This window comes from Schizophyllum commune, assembly GCF_000143185.2.
Source record: "Schizophyllum commune H4-8 unplaced genomic scaffold SCHCOscaffold_5, whole genome shotgun sequence".
NCBI lineage: Eukaryota > Fungi > Basidiomycota > Agaricomycetes > Agaricales > Schizophyllaceae > Schizophyllum > Schizophyllum commune.
The window spans coordinates 3,310,681-3,325,152 of NW_026089542.1; the positions used below are offsets into that span (position 1 = coordinate 3,310,681).

At 57.1% G+C, this 14,472-nt stretch overlaps 8 protein-coding genes across 8 annotated transcripts; 4 read left to right on the forward strand and 4 right to left on the reverse strand.

The window, feature by feature from the left end:
* Positions 1 to 140: 140 nt before the first annotated feature.
* SCHCODRAFT_02700924 (NAD(P)-binding protein) lies at positions 141 to 1,490 on the reverse strand (the record flags this gene model as incomplete). Its single annotated transcript, XM_003038279.1, has 4 exons — positions 141 to 746; positions 813 to 953; positions 1,019 to 1,206; positions 1,283 to 1,490. 4 exons carry the CDS (start codon positions 1,488 to 1,490, stop codon positions 141 to 143), a joined length of 1,143 nt encoding a protein of 380 aa, XP_003038325.1.
* A 238-nt stretch (positions 1,491 to 1,728) lies between these two features.
* On the reverse strand, positions 1,729 to 2,769 carry SCHCODRAFT_01115750 (cytidine deaminase-like protein). Its single transcript, XM_003038280.1, has 5 exons — positions 2,664 to 2,769; positions 2,511 to 2,615; positions 2,236 to 2,462; positions 2,073 to 2,176; positions 1,729 to 2,025 (listed from the first exon to the last, which is right to left on the reverse strand). Exons 1-5 carry the CDS (start codon positions 2,706 to 2,708, stop codon positions 1,922 to 1,924), a joined length of 585 nt encoding a protein of 194 aa, XP_003038326.1. The 5' UTR covers positions 2,709 to 2,769; the 3' UTR covers positions 1,729 to 1,921.
* A 124-nt stretch (positions 2,770 to 2,893) lies between these two features.
* Positions 2,894 to 4,442, forward strand: SCHCODRAFT_02624691 (uncharacterized protein). The gene is made up of 7 exons (XM_003036924.2): positions 2,894 to 3,112; positions 3,167 to 3,285; positions 3,343 to 3,577; positions 3,629 to 3,743; positions 3,802 to 3,992; positions 4,053 to 4,150; positions 4,209 to 4,442. Exons 1-7 carry the CDS (start codon positions 2,926 to 2,928, stop codon positions 4,326 to 4,328), a joined length of 1,065 nt encoding a protein of 354 aa, XP_003036970.1. The 5' UTR covers positions 2,894 to 2,925; the 3' UTR covers positions 4,329 to 4,442.
* Positions 4,443 to 4,565: 123 nt separating this feature from the next.
* On the forward strand, positions 4,566 to 6,097 carry SCHCODRAFT_02541058 (uncharacterized protein). Its single transcript, XM_003036925.3, has 5 exons — positions 4,566 to 5,172; positions 5,291 to 5,473; positions 5,527 to 5,739; positions 5,796 to 5,861; positions 5,911 to 6,097. The coding sequence occupies exons 1-5, from the start codon at positions 4,627 to 4,629 to the stop codon at positions 6,001 to 6,003; spliced, it is 1,101 nt and encodes a 366-aa protein (XP_003036971.1). The 5' UTR covers positions 4,566 to 4,626; the 3' UTR covers positions 6,004 to 6,097.
* Positions 6,098 to 6,556: 459 nt separating this feature from the next.
* On the forward strand, positions 6,557 to 8,424 carry SCHCODRAFT_02624698 (NAD(P)-binding protein). The gene is made up of 5 exons (XM_003036926.2): positions 6,557 to 6,698; positions 6,755 to 6,894; positions 6,948 to 7,135; positions 7,191 to 7,343; positions 7,396 to 8,424. Exons 1-5 carry the CDS (start codon positions 6,649 to 6,651, stop codon positions 7,954 to 7,956), a joined length of 1,092 nt encoding a protein of 363 aa, XP_003036972.1. The 5' UTR covers positions 6,557 to 6,648; the 3' UTR covers positions 7,957 to 8,424.
* Positions 7,921 to 9,105, reverse strand: SCHCODRAFT_02541064 (SET domain-containing protein). The gene is made up of 2 exons (XM_003038281.3): positions 8,538 to 9,105; positions 7,921 to 8,486 (listed from the first exon to the last, which is right to left on the reverse strand). The coding sequence occupies exons 1-2, from the start codon at positions 9,092 to 9,094 to the stop codon at positions 7,961 to 7,963; spliced, it is 1,083 nt and encodes a 360-aa protein (XP_003038327.1). The 5' UTR covers positions 9,095 to 9,105; the 3' UTR covers positions 7,921 to 7,960.
* A 195-nt stretch (positions 9,106 to 9,300) lies between these two features.
* SCHCODRAFT_02624702 (DnaJ-domain-containing protein) lies at positions 9,301 to 11,861 on the reverse strand. The gene is made up of 8 exons (XM_003038282.2): positions 11,652 to 11,861; positions 11,497 to 11,599; positions 11,330 to 11,447; positions 11,227 to 11,279; positions 11,094 to 11,180; positions 10,869 to 11,040; positions 9,683 to 10,816; positions 9,301 to 9,626 (listed from the first exon to the last, which is right to left on the reverse strand). Exons 1-8 carry the CDS (start codon positions 11,725 to 11,727, stop codon positions 9,408 to 9,410), a joined length of 1,962 nt encoding a protein of 653 aa, XP_003038328.2. The 5' UTR covers positions 11,728 to 11,861; the 3' UTR covers positions 9,301 to 9,407.
* Positions 11,862 to 11,941: 80 nt separating this feature from the next.
* Positions 11,942 to 14,171, forward strand: SCHCODRAFT_02541072 (uncharacterized protein). The gene is made up of 3 exons (XM_003036927.3): positions 11,942 to 12,251; positions 12,303 to 12,531; positions 12,581 to 14,171. Exons 1-3 carry the CDS (start codon positions 11,969 to 11,971, stop codon positions 13,785 to 13,787), a joined length of 1,719 nt encoding a protein of 572 aa, XP_003036973.1. The 5' UTR covers positions 11,942 to 11,968; the 3' UTR covers positions 13,788 to 14,171.
* The last annotated feature ends 301 nt before the right edge of the window (positions 14,172 to 14,472 follow it).

Here is a 14,472-nt window from a genome sequence, read left to right on the forward strand (position 1 = left end):
TGCGTGCGTTCGGCACGTCTAGATGGATTGGTACATATAGTATACGGTACGACTACATAGCGCTTGCGTGAACTGACAAAGTGTACATGTAACCTGTTGGCGTGCGATGGTGGCACCGTAAGGAAGGGCCCGAAACGATTTCACATTCGGCTCGAATCCCTTGTCCCATAGATGTGCGCTTCTATCACCTCCCTCGCACGCTCGCGATTGACCCGAATTCTGCCCTTGCCATCCTCCACGTTCTTCAGCACATCCTTCTTGGGAGCTGCCGTGTACCCGGTTATTGTCATCCACTTCTCGAGCGACAGCGTCCCCGGATGCACCCCTCGAATCCATTCCATGTCCTTCTGCACCACATCGTCGTGCCACAAATGCCAGAAACCCGTGAAGCATCCGCGGATCGTCGTATCATTCATCCCGTCGGGCGTTCCGTGTACCAGAGGCGCCCCGTGGACAAGCGGGGCGTCTGTCCTCTCCATGCACTCGAACCACTCGTCCAGGCTGAAAGGCAGATACATTGCCGGCAGGCCTGAAGTATCGGCGAATGCGCGTGCCACACGATCTCCGGAGACCATATCGCTGGCAATGCAGAACTCTTTCCCGGCCGAAAGCGTAGGGTGGTCCAGCGAATAGCGGGCCCACCAGGCGAGGTCGGCGAGGGCAATCATGGGCATGGTGCCGTTGCCGAGCGGGAGAGCGAAGACCGTTGTGCCATCCGACGTGCGATGGAGGGGGCCGCAGACGGGCTATGGGGTGGGTGGTCAGTTCATGTATATGCGGTATGTGCGGATGAGTATGAGGGTAAGACTAACCGTGTTCAACATCTCCATGTACACACCGGAAGTCAATGCGGTCCACGCCGGATTATTCGCGGGTTGCCCACGCAGAATGTCGGTCACGATCCCCTTCGCATCCTGTTGCTCGCAAGCATACATGGGGTCGAAGCTTCCGAGCTACAAGACTCTTACGGTCAGCACTTCCTGACTCATCTTCGGCCCTAGACTCAGGCGAGCCTTACCTTGCTCCCGTAATCCAAACCACTCCAGATGAGGTGCTGGAAGCCAGGCGTGCGGCAGGTTTCCTCGTAAATGCGGATCGCGGTGTGGATCTCGCCCTCTGCGCCGAGGGCGTAGGTGTCGAGGTTGACGAAGGCGCCGTAGCAGCCTTTGAGGGCGCGGGCGATGACAGATAGATTTTCGACGGAGCCTGCGAGGTCAGTGGCTCAGCACGGCGAACAAAATAGGTTGGGTAGAGGTACGGTGAGTTAGAAGGGCCGTCTTACCTTCAACAAGCTCGACGCCTTCAGCCTCCAGATCGCGGGCTCGGCGGTGGGTGCAATCGCGCGTCAGGGCGCGTACGACGTAGGGAGAAGGTACGCCGGAGGAGGAAGGCTCCAGAAGTTTGCGAATGACATGAGTTCCTTGGGCGCCAGTCGCCCCGATGACGAGGATGAGTTTCTTGGTCGGGTTGAGAGTGGGAGCGTCAGGCATGTCGAGAGTAGAAAAGAACAGATGTAAGGGAAACAGGTGGCTCTTGGATCGGGAATTGTGGAAAGGTGAAGGGTACAAGAGCGCAGGGCGTCCTTTTGTGCAACTACCAAGCGCCGCATCTCGGGATCTACGCGTCGGCGGCGCACGCGCTAGATCGTCGCGCTCGGCGGCGTTGACGATGAGAAGCCCGCATCGAAGGGCGCCGCGGTGGCACAGGGTACATGGTATCACCGGCGGAGGTCGTAGCTGCATATCACGATCGCAGTTGCATGTCGGCCGTCCGTGGCTATGCAGGGTGAACCGCTTGGGTTGGCGTCTATACTTCGAATCGGCGAGCTTGTGTATTGCGAGAGAAAGGCGTAGAAGGTTCCCCATAGGCGCCGCCGTGCCAGTCAATCCGAATGTCAATGAACTGCGCTAAGGACGAGGGTTCACGCCCTTGAATTGCTCGAGGTGCCACCATTTTTACCGGCCTTGGTGAGAGGCGGGATGTCTGTCTTCAGGACGCGGTTGGCCTTGGATCGAGGATTGGGGGCTAACACAATGTTAGCAATATGCAAGGAAGAAATAGAAGGGACTAACCATTGGTGTTCTCCGTCACGTAGAAGCGGCGCAGAATCATTATTGCCTCCTCGCGGAGATAGCCAGGGTGCGCTCGATAGGCTGGATGCTTGGGATGAGGTACACTGTACCCAAGCGATCAGCCTCTGGAATCCCGAGATAATTCATTGGCCTCGAGATCTACCTCTCATTCACCCCCAACACGCTCCCGCAACCACCAAACCTATCGTTTCCGCAGCCGTAAAAGACCTCCTTGATCCCCAGCTGCCGGAGCGCAGATGCACACATGATGCACGGCTCAACTGTCACGTATAGGGTCGTCGTATCAAGTGGGTACTCGCAAATTTCTGGGGTTAGCGTCTTGTCTGCTAGGATGCGGTCGATTGCCTCCAGTTCGGCGTGGCGTGTCGCCTGTGGGGAATGAGTGAAAGGACGCCGCAAAGAGAACAAAGACCCTACATTTCTTAGCTCATTCGTTCTATTTCGTGCAGAGGCGATGATCTTGTTGTCTCTGACGAATATACAGCCCACGGGGACTTCACCAGCGTCCAGTGCTTCTTGGGCCTACGATAATCAGCTATTCATTTTCTGTATTATAGCCAAATTTTGTACCATGTTCATGGCCTCTGCCATCCACTTCAGATGTACCTCCTCCATCGATATCAATGTTCTCTCCGCGTTCACAATCGCACGATGTCCACCCTCGGCTTGATCGTCGTCGGAATTCAACAAGATGCGGCGCCGTCACGCGTGACATGTTGATTTTTCCCGGCGATCGCCACCACGGGCCGGGATCGCCGGCGGCACGCCACACGGGCGCTAATGTCTTTCCTGAACCTCCACACACCGCATCCCCACACACATAAGCAGGAGTATGGCCCCCAAGTCCTGCGCGCTGTGCAAGGCTGCGAAGGCGATTTTGAGGCGGCCGAAGACGGGGCAGCAGATCTGCAAGGACTGCTTCTTCTATGTGTTCGAGACGGAGGTGCATAATACGATCGTGGATGCGAGGTTGTTCCAGAGAGGGGATCGTGTAGCGATTGGGGCATCTGGGGGGAAGGGTGCGTGGTTGTATCAGGATGGGTGGAAGGATTGTAGCTGATGAAGTGCGGTAGATTCGACGGTGTTGGCGTATGTGTTGAAGACACTGAATGAGCGCTATGATTATGGGCTCGATCTGTTCCTTCTGTCGATCGACGAAGGGATCATGGGGTATCGGGATGATTCATTGGAGGTGCGTCTGTACAGTCGTGTGATACGACGCTTTCCTCTGACTGAAGACATCTGCCAGACAGTCAAGCGAAATCAACAGCAGTACGACATGCCGCTGAAGATCCTATCCTACGACGAGCTATACGGCTGGACCATGGACCGCATCGTCTCACAGGTTGGCAAGAAGAACAACTGCACGTTCTGCGGTGTCTTCAGGCGGCAGGCGCTCGATCGCGGTGCTGCCATGCTCCACGTCGACCACATCGTGACTGGGCACAATGCGGATGATATAGCAGAGACTGTGCTGATGAATAGTGCGTATTCTCTTGTTCACGGCGGCATACGGTGCTCATGAGACAAACTAGTCATGCGTGGTGATATCGCACGCCTGGGGCGGTGTACGTCGATCTGCACCCAGGGCGAGGATACCATCAAGCGATCCAAGCCTTTCAAGTATGCGTATGAGAAGGAGATTGTCATGTGCGTGTTACACCTCCCTTCGCCGAGCTGACATGCTGACCTCTCTTCCTTTGACTAGGTACGCCTACTTCAAGAAGCTCGACTACTTCTCGACAGAGTGCATTTATTCCCCGGACGCGTATCGAGGTCATGCCCGCGTCTTTCTCAAAGACCTTGAGGCGGCTCGGCCCAGCGCTATCATTGATATCATACACTCGGGCGAGGCCTTTGAGATCCGCGAGGAGGTCAAGGCGACGCAGAAGTCACAGCGTGCGTATCTTATTCCTCTCGCGCCTTCGGTGTGTAGTTAACGCTGACACCCACGTATAGAAACATGTAAGCGCTGTGGATACATGTCCAGTAACGACCTCTGCAAGGCATGCACCCTGCTTGAGGGCCTGGAGCGCGGCATGGCAAGCTCCGGCATCGTGCGTCATCAAGGCTTTTCTTCCTGGTCTGACTGCTTACCCATCATATAAACTTCAGACCGACAGAGGGCGCAAGCAGCTCGAAGCAAGTGGACCAGCGCCGGAGAATATCCGCACTATACCATTCTTCAAGCCCCCATCAGGACATGCTGCGATAGCCGTCGAGACGCCTTCATGACCCAGTGGGGACATATGTATTCACTTCGCCTTGTTGTAGCCTCTTGTTCTGGATCATGTAGCCTAGGTGTACGACCCCTCTTACTACCTTAATATATTCGTCATGCTCTTGCCACTTCAGATTCCAAGATTTTGATGCTTTCTGTTAAAGCTAACCACGTGGCAAAGCGTGAGACGCACGTGACAAACGCGTCGCGTGGAACCAATGCAATGACGTAGAGGCAGCAAACGCCTTGTCCTCAACCACCATCTTCGCCTTCGGCGACCTCGCCCACTTGACAAAGTCTCGCAGAAACGATATGAACGACAAGAGTTTTTACTCTGAGCGCGAACAACGCCGTGCCAGCAGCAACTCTGGCTCTGATCCTAACTCCGCTGGCCTGTTCGCGCGCATTCGCAGCATCAATGGTCTTGCCTTGAACACACTCGCCTCGTTCTTTGCGAAAACCTCGCCTTACTCTCCTCGACACGATGAATACTTTGATAACTTCGGCCCTGGCGACCAGCAGCACTCTCTGTCTACTAATCGTCGGCTCTCGTCCTTGTTCGAACCTCGTAACTCTCGCAGCGGCAAAGGCTTCGTACACGGACCCGCCAAGGGCCCTCTCGGGTCTCCTGCTCAAATCACCTCGTCACAAGCGCCTGCTCAACACGACACTGCCTCCTCTGGCTCTGACCTCGATCTGACGCCACCTCTGACTCCCGATATCGCGAACAACGAATCGCACTCCTTCGACTCGCTCTGTTCCTTCGCACATTCTGGCCTTGGCGAATTTCGTGACGACACCCCGCCTCCCTTGCACTCGCCCGAAGTTAGGGAAGGCAAGAAGCCGGAACGCCGCATCGTGAGTTCATTGTCCAATTCTCCCTCATCTGGTGTTCTTCCCGTTTCCTATGTTCTTCCATTTGTGACATTCTTCCCGCTCGTAAGGTGTAACGATCGACATACTAAGAATCTCTCAGTATGAAGAACCTCCCGGCGATGACTTCTCGGGTACCCTGGACTTTTCCGCCGCCGCTTCTACGCCTGCTGTCGCCGACGACTCGGAGGAATGGGTTGGTCTGGAGTACTCCATTGAGCTGAGCACGCGCGAGCGCCATATCTCGGATGCGCTGTCGCATGCCTCTGCTGGCGAACATTCGAAGGTGACCTTAGGCGTTCGTGATTCGTGCGATCGCTAACGCCGTTTTTACACTAGAGCCGCGAGTCCTGGGCCGCGTTGCACGCTGGGACCATGCATCCAATTGTGGAGGAAGAAGAGTACTCACGATGGGTAAATTGGCATCGGTATCTGGATCAGCAGGAGGAGCGGCGGCGCCACAAGAGGGGGTACGAGTTCAAGGCGCGCTCGCGGGAGATGGCGTTGTTGTATCTGGAGGAGCTTAAGCTGCGGGATGTGATGTATAGGATGGTGGGCTGGGTTATGGCTCCCTATGTGGACTCCTCTGACCGCGTCTTCTCTCATAGAAGCCAACCGGAGTGCTTAGAGATAAGCTGGAGAAAAGGCTCGCGCTTGTGGCCGAGCTGCGTCCGGTACGTGGTCATTACCGTCATATCACACAAACACTAATTTGTCGGGTAGGATCCCTATACTCCTGCGCAGAAGCATGTGGAGAGCTGGTATCTTAAGCGCTCTCGCACGATCTCCTGCCTCGCCGAGCTGTACTATGACTGAGGCCGTTCTTGCCGTAATGTATGTCTGGAATGAACTGCCTGACATTCTATGCGATGCCGCGCCCGGAAATCCGCCCATCGCATTTGGTTATCCGTATACCGCGCTTGATAATCCGTCTAGCGCCTCGGGAGCTATGACTTACCGCTTGCGGCGCTTTGGAGATCAACACCCTCACTTAGGCTGATTTTCCTCTTGTCCATTCTTGTCGACGCCGCTCATTGTAGGGGCGTGACGATTCCTCAACCTTCGACGGACTTCATGTTTAGTGGCTTGTCCCGCTTTCTCTGTGTCACGGGCACAGGGTAGGCCCGACCGATGGTGTACTCTGCATATTTAATCACTGCCGGCGGCGCAACAAGACCGGGGGACTGACGTCGATCGGAGGACCCGAGGTTGTATAGGATCGTCTCTTCGAGCGTCTATAGGATCGCATCTAAGAAGCCGACGGGCTTTCTGGAAGGTGCGTTGGAGGGAAGGCTACAATGAGCTTCAGTTGCAGGGCCACGGGCGGCGTCCAGGGAAGAGCGATCGTCCCGGCAGGAGTGAGGAGCATCGCCCGGCCGCGCGCCACCGCCGCTGCCTAGGAATTATGTTGGTATAAAGCTAGGTTTGTGGTAAGTGGGAACCTGAGGACCATTCAGCGACATGGCATCGACTCCCAAACGTGTTCTGGTGATTGGAGGGACGGGCGCACAGTGGGTGATTTTCTGCCCGCTGGCAAGGCGCTTGTTTAAGCTGATGAGATACGAAGGGGGATGCATGTCGTCCCTGCGATTTTGAAGCCAGGAGATGATGGAATTCCCACACCCTACTCCGTGCGCGTCCTTACGCGCGACCCGATGAGCCGTCGAGCGCAGGAGCTGACAAGGAGGGGGGTCGAGTGCGTGCAAGGTGTGTTTGGCGCCATGATCATGTCTCTGCCTTGGACGCCCAGTTATTGACAGGGCGCTTCGATAATCCACGAGACGTCGCGGCGGCTATGGAGGACTGCTACGCTGTCTTCGTGAATACGGACACGTACACTGTTGGGGCGCGCAGGGAACTCTTCTCTGCCATCAAGATTTACGAAGCCGCCAGACGGACGGCGACGATGCGTCATCTCATCTGGAGTGGGCTTGATTATGGGCTGAAGGTGTGCTAGGCCACCATCGTGCATACGAGTGTGTAGACGCTGACGCGCACGCCAGCTCGGAAATTACGCGACGAGATACAAGACGGAGCACCACGACGCGAAGGGCGCCTTCTACGAAATCCTTCGCTCTCAACCCTCGAGCGACGATGTCGATGGTTTGGCTTGGACAGCCATCTCGTCCGGTGTATACATGGAGATGCTGAATTATGTGAGCTACTTCTGTTCGCACATTGTCCACTCGTACTAACACCTACTCCCAGCCTCTATGTGGTCCCCTCACTCGTCGCGCTGACGGCACGTGCGTCTTCGCCTCGCCCATTGGCGACGGTCGTATGCCGATGATTGCGCTCGACGACCTCGGCTGGTGGGCGCGGTATGTCCTCGACAATCGTGCCACGACCTCCGGTGCCGAGCTGCGCATTGCGAGCGCCATAATTGGGTGGGACGATCTCGTCGAGACGTTCAGCCGCGTCACGGGGCAGCCTGCTGTGCACGTCCGACTTAGTATCGAGGAGTGGCTGGCGTGCTTTTTTGGAAAGGAGAGGCCGATAGCGAATGAGGAGAGGTCGGCAGCGAATGCGGAAAATCCAACGACGACAACTATCGCGGAGAGCTTTTCAGGGTTCTGGAGCCTTTGGCGGGACGGGCTGGTGAAGCGGGACATGGAGTGGGTAAGGAGCGTGCATCCGGGGACGAAAAGTCTAGAGATGTGGATGCGGGAGACGGGGTATTCGGGGAAAATTGGTTCGACCGCGCTGAAGAATGCGGAAGATGGGAAGGCGAGGCTGATTCCCAACGCAGGAGTTACGGCCGCGCTATAGCCAGTTATGTATCATCGTTCCTTGCAGCTGCTGCTATACGGAGTCCCGCTCTCTTCGCTAGCTCGATGTTGTCAAAGTTGGCGTGCTCCCCGCGGATGGCGATCTCCCAGCACCTGACTTTGTCCTCGTATACGGCCGCGCGTGCCGGATCCTCGAGCGCGGTGTAGGCGACAATAAGAAAGAGGGCGTTTTCGACGTATTGGCCCAACATCTGCAGACCTTCGAGCTCTATCAGCCATACTTGCTCACCGCTGATGGCGACAATCTCTTCGGGCGGCGTGCGCAAGTCTACAGGTCGCGCGGACCCGATCCTGGCGCGATGTGCATCGGAGATATCTGACATCGCACATGCAGGGCAGGCGCAGCGGAAGCCATAGTCCTGCAATGAATTCTGACGCCTTGTGGCAGCTTGCAGAAGTGTTTCGCTGTACGAGATGAAGATCTCTTCGCCTTTGGATATGTGCCGGATGGCGCGAACCACCAGGCAGAACGACTGAAGGTCAAAGTGATATACAGCGTTCGGACTGCAACTGCAAGATGAAGTCAGTAAAGTAGTATTTGGCCCTGGTGAACAGCGCTACCTGTGATTGATGCGGGATGCACGCTCGAATACACCAACGTATGCAGAATCGCCAGAGTCATCGGGATATACAAGATCGTCGCCCAGACCTATGCCGTTCGTCTTGAAGATGCCGAGTGCACGGCAGGGCCCTTTGTGGCAATCAGCGAGAGCGAAGAAAGCAGAGCGCGCACGATCGTCCATCAGTGCTGTGAGCTGGTCAAACAGATCTTCTAGATCTGATTCAGAGAATCCTCCGAGAACGGATGCAGGTAAGATAGCCAGAGGGCGCTCTGCGAGGATGAGATCACCCTCGGTCAGGTCCTCTTTCACGAACATGCCGAGTCCTACAGCGGGGTCCGAGGACGGCGTGATGCAGTACGGTGCGTCATCTGGATTCAGCGATTCGTACCCAAGAAAAGTAGGGATGGTGTTCAGCATATCGAGCGTAAGCTGGTCGAGGACGCAGGCCACAATTGAGGAACGTGCGGACGCGTCGGTCCCAGAGACCTGGGACAGCTCCAGCTTCACCATCCTCAGTATAGTCTCTTCTGGAGGTATTGCCTGTTCTTGGTCCATCTGAATTGCCCCCTGTGCAAGAGACGGGAGTGCAAGATGGTGGTCGCAAGCAAGACGTGGTGATGGTTTGCGCCTTATTCTCACGCCTTCTCAGAGATACCTTTCGCAACGATCAAGTACGGTCAGATCTTCTGCTGAACTTCCTGGACTTGGCTGTTCTCGTAGCGGTCATTTGTCATTTGGCACACCCGCGAAGAACGCTGATGGGCCAAAGAGGGTAGAGTGTTCAGAGAGGCCTTCAGTGAAGAAAAATCCAGTAGGATCATAAATTAAATCCAAAAGCCCAACGACTACGCTAGCAACAACAACCACATCAATCGCTATCGCTGTCGCTATCACTGTCACTGTCGTCGCTCTTGTCATCGTCCGTGCTGCTCTCATCGTCATCGTCACTCTCCGCAATCGGCTTGACCTTGTGGCCGCGCATGACTGCCATCTGACCGGCGAGCGAGTCCTCTTCGGGGTCGGAGATGTCGTCCTCCTCGTCGCCACGCTCGTCGGCGTCGAGGGCGCTGACGTCGTCGATCTTGAGCTAAGGGAGAAGGATGAGCCTTCAGAAAAGATGCCGTACGAAAGGCGAACACATACCACAATATCCTGCTCCTCGTACTCCCCCACAAACGTGTCGCTCACCAGCCTCACCGACCAGTGAAACTCGCCCACGTTTTGCGGCGCCTGGAACTGGATCTTGTACGACCTGTACTCCGCGTCGCTCGCGTACGGCACGTCTGTGACCTTCAACGGCGGCACTACCATCTTGTACTGCCTTGGCTCGGCGAGAATCAGGTAGAACGCGGGCTTGCGGGGCAGGGGCCACAGCGGCGCATGTGCAAGCCCAGACTCGGGTGCACCGACCTTGTCGAGATCCTCAGCGTCGGACTTGCCGACGAGGAAGTCGGCCTCGCGCTGCTCGGCCTTCTTGAGGGCCTCTTTGGAGGTGTCGGGCTTGACGGGCGCGCCGCTGATGGGCGGCCGAAGGCGCAGCTTGACGACGAGGTTGACGATGGCCGAGGGCGTGACGATGCGCTCGCCGAGGACCTTGAAGCGCGCGTCGACGATCTCGGCCGCGCCCCACTTCTCTGCCGCCTTCTTGACGTCGGCGGCGCGCGCGTCGCCAGCGGCCTCGAGGTGCTTGACGAGCCCGGGCGCGCTCTGCTCGGCGGGCGAGAGGCTCCTGATATCGCTGATCGACACACCAGGGTACTGCAGCAAGTGCTGCTCCAAGCCCGTCAGCGGCGGCGAAGGGAGGACAGCCTGCGCAAGGGACGCCTGGAGCCCGATGATGGCCACCGTTGGGAGGTACCAGCTGCGTGTGATTGAGATCGTTTGGAGGGCCGACAGTAGGAGAGGCGATGCCAGCAAGAGCTGCTCCTGCTCTTTCTTCAAGTCCGCGTCGGGGATCTCGAGGCGTGCGAGGTGGCTGTAGATCAAAACGATCGCCCGCTTCTGATTTTCATCGGAGGCCGCCGACCCTGTCCAGTTCGCCCACTTGGTCTCGCCACCAACCTTCTCGACGAGGTGCTTCTCGAGGTCCTTGAGGACGGAAGCCTTGTCGGTGGCACCTTTGACAGGGGTGCGCTCGAACTGGTAGGCCTTGACGAGGATCTGGAGGATTTGCTGCTCTGTCGAGGTGGTCTCCGTGAGGCTCTTGAAGAACGCGGCGGCGCTCTTGGTGTGGATGCCGTCTTTCGTCTTGTTGCTGTTCGCAGTGGACCATTTGTACTGTGTTTCGGTGAGAAAACCTGCAACGGTAACGAAATGGCAGGATACGTACGACCAGATAGGGAAGCCCGACGAGGAGGACTACGGCGTAGACACCGAGGACGTAGATGTTGTTCTGAGCATCGATGACCCACTGAGGAATGGCGATGCCAACAGTGGTCTGCTGCGGTCCGTCTGGATCGTTGTACTTCTGCCAGTTCTCGCGCGTGACCTCGTCCGTGAGTCTGAAAGAAGGCGTGAGTGCAGAGTCCGAGTAACCGGCGAGTATTCGACGCACGCTTTGTACGCCTTGGTAATCTTGACGAAACGATCCTGAATCATTTCAAGGGTCTCCTCAGCAGTCGCTTTGATCTTATCCGGATGACTGGGGATGCATTAGCGCGTATATTTCCACATAGCTTGCCACATACTAGATCTTGGACAGCTTCTTGTAGTGGGATTTGATCTCCTTCTCGGTGGCTTCCTAGGAGGGAGATGGGTAAGAGAACAAGTGAGGGCAGGAGGCACACGCACCCTTGCAATGCCAAGAATCTCGAAGGGGTCATAGAGGACGCTCTCTCCTGGGGTCGCGTTGATGACTTTGTAGACGAGAGCCGCCGTGGCAGCCCAACCAAGGGCAAGAAACACATAGCTGTGAGGATATTAGGACACGAGTAGGGTTATAAGGAGGGGGGACGCACCTCTTGCGGAAGGTGACGCGGGGCATCTGCTTTTTGAGGCGCTGCTGGTTCTCGAGGCATGGCGCGCAGGTGCATCCTTCCTTTCTGTTTACGTGCTTCCTGCCTGAGGTCCCCTTGTCAGATAGAATCTAATACAGCGGATGGGGTAGACTCACTTTTCGGTGAAAGAACAGAGATAGTCCAAGGTACGAGGATCAGGACGAGGACACTGAGGGCGAACGTCGCCGCCATGTTCCCCGACTCATCGTAACTGTATTGCGCCATGTTGGCGGAGCTTCGTGTACGCGCCGGTGCGGAGCGCTGAAGGAGGGGACACGCTCGGGCGTGGAAAGAGCGTGAGTCGGTGGGGGAGGAGGAGAAGTTGTGTGCTTTCAGCGGGCGCCGCACTCGTCGACGTGTCCGCGACTTGTGACACTTGGCGCGTGGCAAAGTCACGCGTGACCGGCGCTTGTTCAAAACCTTCACCTCGGCCATGCGCGTGAAGCTGCAGTGTTTGCCGCCGCTTCCGGCATTGAAGTTCTGGTACGCGGTGGAAGGGGAAAAGATTGAAGACCTCAAGAAGTCACTGGTAAAAAATGTACCTGGGTTGGGGCCTACTGGAACTGGCTTGCAAGTACTTCTCGATGATTTCGAGCTGCTGGACTGGCAGTCAACACGCGATCTGTTACGCGACGGGGACTTGCTTGTTTTGAAGTGCTCTGAAAAGGCCTCTGCTTCATCTACAACGACCCAGACAGCAACTACGACGAAGCCAGGTCAGTAGCTTTCTCCACGTCTTTTCGACGACATTCACTGAACCTCAGTAGCCGCTGGCAAGAAGCGCAAACGCTCACCATCTACCAGCTCGTCCAGCTCAGACTCCTCAGATGACTCATCCGATAGCTCTGATGACACCTCGGACTCTGACGACGACTCGGACTCGGACGATACCTCTTCGTCTGACTCCTCTTCGGATAGCGATTCAAGTGATGATGCGCCGCTTGTGCAGAGCTCAAAGAAACCGGCGAGGCAGCCACCAGCGAAGAAGCCACCAGTGTGAGATCCGTTCTACATGCTTCCGAAAGTCAATTGACACTTCGCGCAGTGCCACAAAACCACCCGCTGTCACCCCACCGGGCCAAGGTAAAACTACTTCTCGTGAGCGAAATCGGCGGCGACGCGCTCAACGACTACGGCAATTGCAAGGCGGTGGCGATGTTGCGATGGCGCCGCCCCCGAAGGCGCTGTCGACGACGAACGGGACGCCTCTAGGCAGACCTTCGACAGCGAACGTGGCGAATGCACTCGCGGGAAGCATGTGGTCGGAGATGGACCTCGATGCGCCCCTGGAGGATTACGATGCACCTGTTGTGGACACCAAAGCACCTATGGCAGGCGCCCCAGACTACAGCGAGCTCACAATGTTCTCGCTGCGGAACAAGAACAAGAGCAAGAACTTCCGGAAGAATCTGAAGATGCAGGTGCCGGCGGGGCCGAAGAGGATCGTGTTCGCTGATGAGGCGGGGGCGGGGCAGGTGCAGAGTGGCGCAGCGACTTCAAAGGCGCAGGGTGGGGCGGCGGCTTCACAGGCGCAGAATGGTGCGGCGACCTCGAAGGCGCAGGCTGAGTTGTATGGGGATGGGGCGGCAGCTTCGAAATGTGGCACCACATCCTCGAAAGCGCAGGCTCCCCGACACCAAGCGCGCCTCCCGCGCCTCGTCCCGCCATCCGAGCGCACAGACCTGCCGCCGAACGTTTTCGTGACGAGCGTGGACGTCGAGGCGGGGTGGGAGGCGGACACGTCGGGATATAAGTACGATACCTCTGCGTACGAGCAGACCTACGCCGAGGAGAACCAGGATGAGGCGAATATCCAGCTCTCGTACAACGACGACTACGACGACGCCGCTCCCTCTCTCAATGCCACCACGAACGCCTCCGCCCAGCCGTCACCCTACCCCGCGCTGGCCCAGTCGCTCGCCTCCGCCACCGCGTCGCAGCCCGTTGCCTCCCTTGCGCAGCTCGAGGTTGGAAAGCACGTCGGGTGGACGAGTCTGGAGCTGAACGCCGCGACGATGACGCCGGAGGTGACGGTCGTGATAGCGAAGGTGGTGGCGGTGGACGACGATGGCGAGAGCGGAGACAACACCAAGCAGACGGTGACGGTGAAACGCATACCGAAGCCGCTCGAGGGCGAGGCGCACGAGCTGCTGCTCAACGTTGCGGGGGAGGGAGGGGAGGGGGAAGAACAGGAAGAGGAGACGTTTACGCTGAAGGAGGCGGTGGATGCGGGGTGGAGGGTGATCTTGTAGATGGTGGGCTGCTTGTATATGTGTCGATGAACAAGACTAAGTATAAATAGGCGCGTGGATGGATACTACATGAATTTGCCAATCTGCAGGCCCGTTCAAGCGGCCTCACCTTCTAACTCGCGCTCATGCCTTTCAGGATGGCGCCTAAGTTCGTGCGGAAAGCTGCTCTCAGTTCACCTGCCAATGCTACATCCGTCGGCATGTGAAGCACTGGCGAAGCGAAGCCGCAGACACCGTTCTTTGGGTCGATGAACTGGGCGGGCAAGGTCAGTGGGATGGAAACGGAAGAGCTGCCAACTTGGAACTCCCCCCTGCCAAGGAAAAAGAAACTCACCCAGACTGTGGTGCGACCTCCGCCCCAGATGGGCGCGCCCTCCCCAAGGCCACCGTCGATATCCTCGCCAACTCTCAGCCCGCCTAGTCCCACTTGGATATCCAGCGTGTGTCGAAGTCCAGTTCATCAAGTCTGCCCACCAACAGGCAAAGACAATTCCATCCTTCGCCCATGGGTGACTCCGAGTCAGTAAGTACTAGGCAAAGTCCACAAAGAGTCATGTCAGACATACAACTATGACCGAGAATATCGTCCCAAGTCGTACGCGGGGCACACCGACGTTGGATAGGGCACAGAGCTTTCGCCGACGCTTCGGGTTGCCCCCTCGCAAGCCGCTCCTTCCGTTACCCC

Excerpts from the sequence above, each read along its gene's own strand:
- SCHCODRAFT_02541072 (XM_003036927.3), top strand. The coding sequence starts at position 11,969 with ATGCGCGTGAAGCTGCAGTGTTTGCCGCCGCTTCCGGCATTGAAGTTC. Across the intron at positions 12,252-12,302 it reads AGCAACTACGACGAAGCCAG|CCGCTGGCAAGAAGCGCAAA; the intron begins GTCAGTAGCTTT and ends GAACCTCAGTAG. Across the intron at positions 12,532-12,580 it reads CCAGCGAAGAAGCCACCAGT|TGCCACAAAACCACCCGCTG; the intron begins GTGAGATCCGTT and ends CACTTCGCGCAG.
- SCHCODRAFT_02541064 (XM_003038281.3), bottom strand. The coding sequence starts at position 9,094 with ATGGACCAAGAACAGGCAATACCTCCAGAAGAGACTATACTGAGGATG. Across the intron at positions 8,487-8,537 it reads GCATCCCGCATCAATCACAG|TTGCAGTCCGAACGCTGTAT; the intron begins GTAGCGCTGTTC and ends TTCATCTTGCAG.
- SCHCODRAFT_02541058 (XM_003036925.3), top strand. The coding sequence starts at position 4,627 with ATGAACGACAAGAGTTTTTACTCTGAGCGCGAACAACGCCGTGCCAGC. Across the intron at positions 5,173-5,290 it reads AGAAGCCGGAACGCCGCATC|TATGAAGAACCTCCCGGCGA; the intron begins GTGAGTTCATTG and ends AGAATCTCTCAG. Across the intron at positions 5,862-5,910 it reads TTGTGGCCGAGCTGCGTCCG|GATCCCTATACTCCTGCGCA; the intron begins GTACGTGGTCAT and ends TTTGTCGGGTAG.
- SCHCODRAFT_02624702 (XM_003038282.2), bottom strand. The coding sequence starts at position 11,727 with ATGGCGGCGACGTTCGCCCTCAGTGTCCTCGTCCTGATCCTCGTACCT. Across the intron at positions 11,448-11,496 it reads CGCGTCACCTTCCGCAAGAG|CTATGTGTTTCTTGCCCTTG; the intron begins GTGCGTCCCCCC and ends ATATCCTCACAG. Across the intron at positions 11,041-11,093 it reads ATTACCAAGGCGTACAAAGC|ACTCACGGACGAGGTCACGC; the intron begins GTGCGTCGAATA and ends GCCTTCTTTCAG.
- SCHCODRAFT_02624691 (XM_003036924.2), top strand. The coding sequence starts at position 2,926 with ATGGCCCCCAAGTCCTGCGCGCTGTGCAAGGCTGCGAAGGCGATTTTG. Across the intron at positions 3,993-4,052 it reads GGCGACGCAGAAGTCACAGC|AAACATGTAAGCGCTGTGGA; the intron begins GTGCGTATCTTA and ends ACCCACGTATAG. Across the intron at positions 4,151-4,208 it reads GCATGGCAAGCTCCGGCATC|ACCGACAGAGGGCGCAAGCA; the intron begins GTGCGTCATCAA and ends TATAAACTTCAG.
- SCHCODRAFT_02624698 (XM_003036926.2), top strand. The coding sequence starts at position 6,649 with ATGGCATCGACTCCCAAACGTGTTCTGGTGATTGGAGGGACGGGCGCA. Across the intron at positions 6,895-6,947 it reads GGGGGTCGAGTGCGTGCAAG|GGCGCTTCGATAATCCACGA; the intron begins GTGTGTTTGGCG and ends AGTTATTGACAG. Across the intron at positions 7,344-7,395 it reads ACATGGAGATGCTGAATTAT|CCTCTATGTGGTCCCCTCAC; the intron begins GTGAGCTACTTC and ends ACCTACTCCCAG.
- SCHCODRAFT_01115750 (XM_003038280.1), bottom strand. The coding sequence starts at position 2,708 with ATGGAGGAGGTACATCTGAAGTGGATGGCAGAGGCCATGAACATG. Across the intron at positions 2,616-2,663 it reads TGGCAGAGGCCATGAACATG|GCCCAAGAAGCACTGGACGC; the intron begins GTACAAAATTTG and ends TGATTATCGTAG. Across the intron at positions 2,463-2,510 it reads GAACGAATGAGCTAAGAAAT|GCGACACGCCACGCCGAACT; the intron begins GTAGGGTCTTTG and ends CATTCCCCACAG.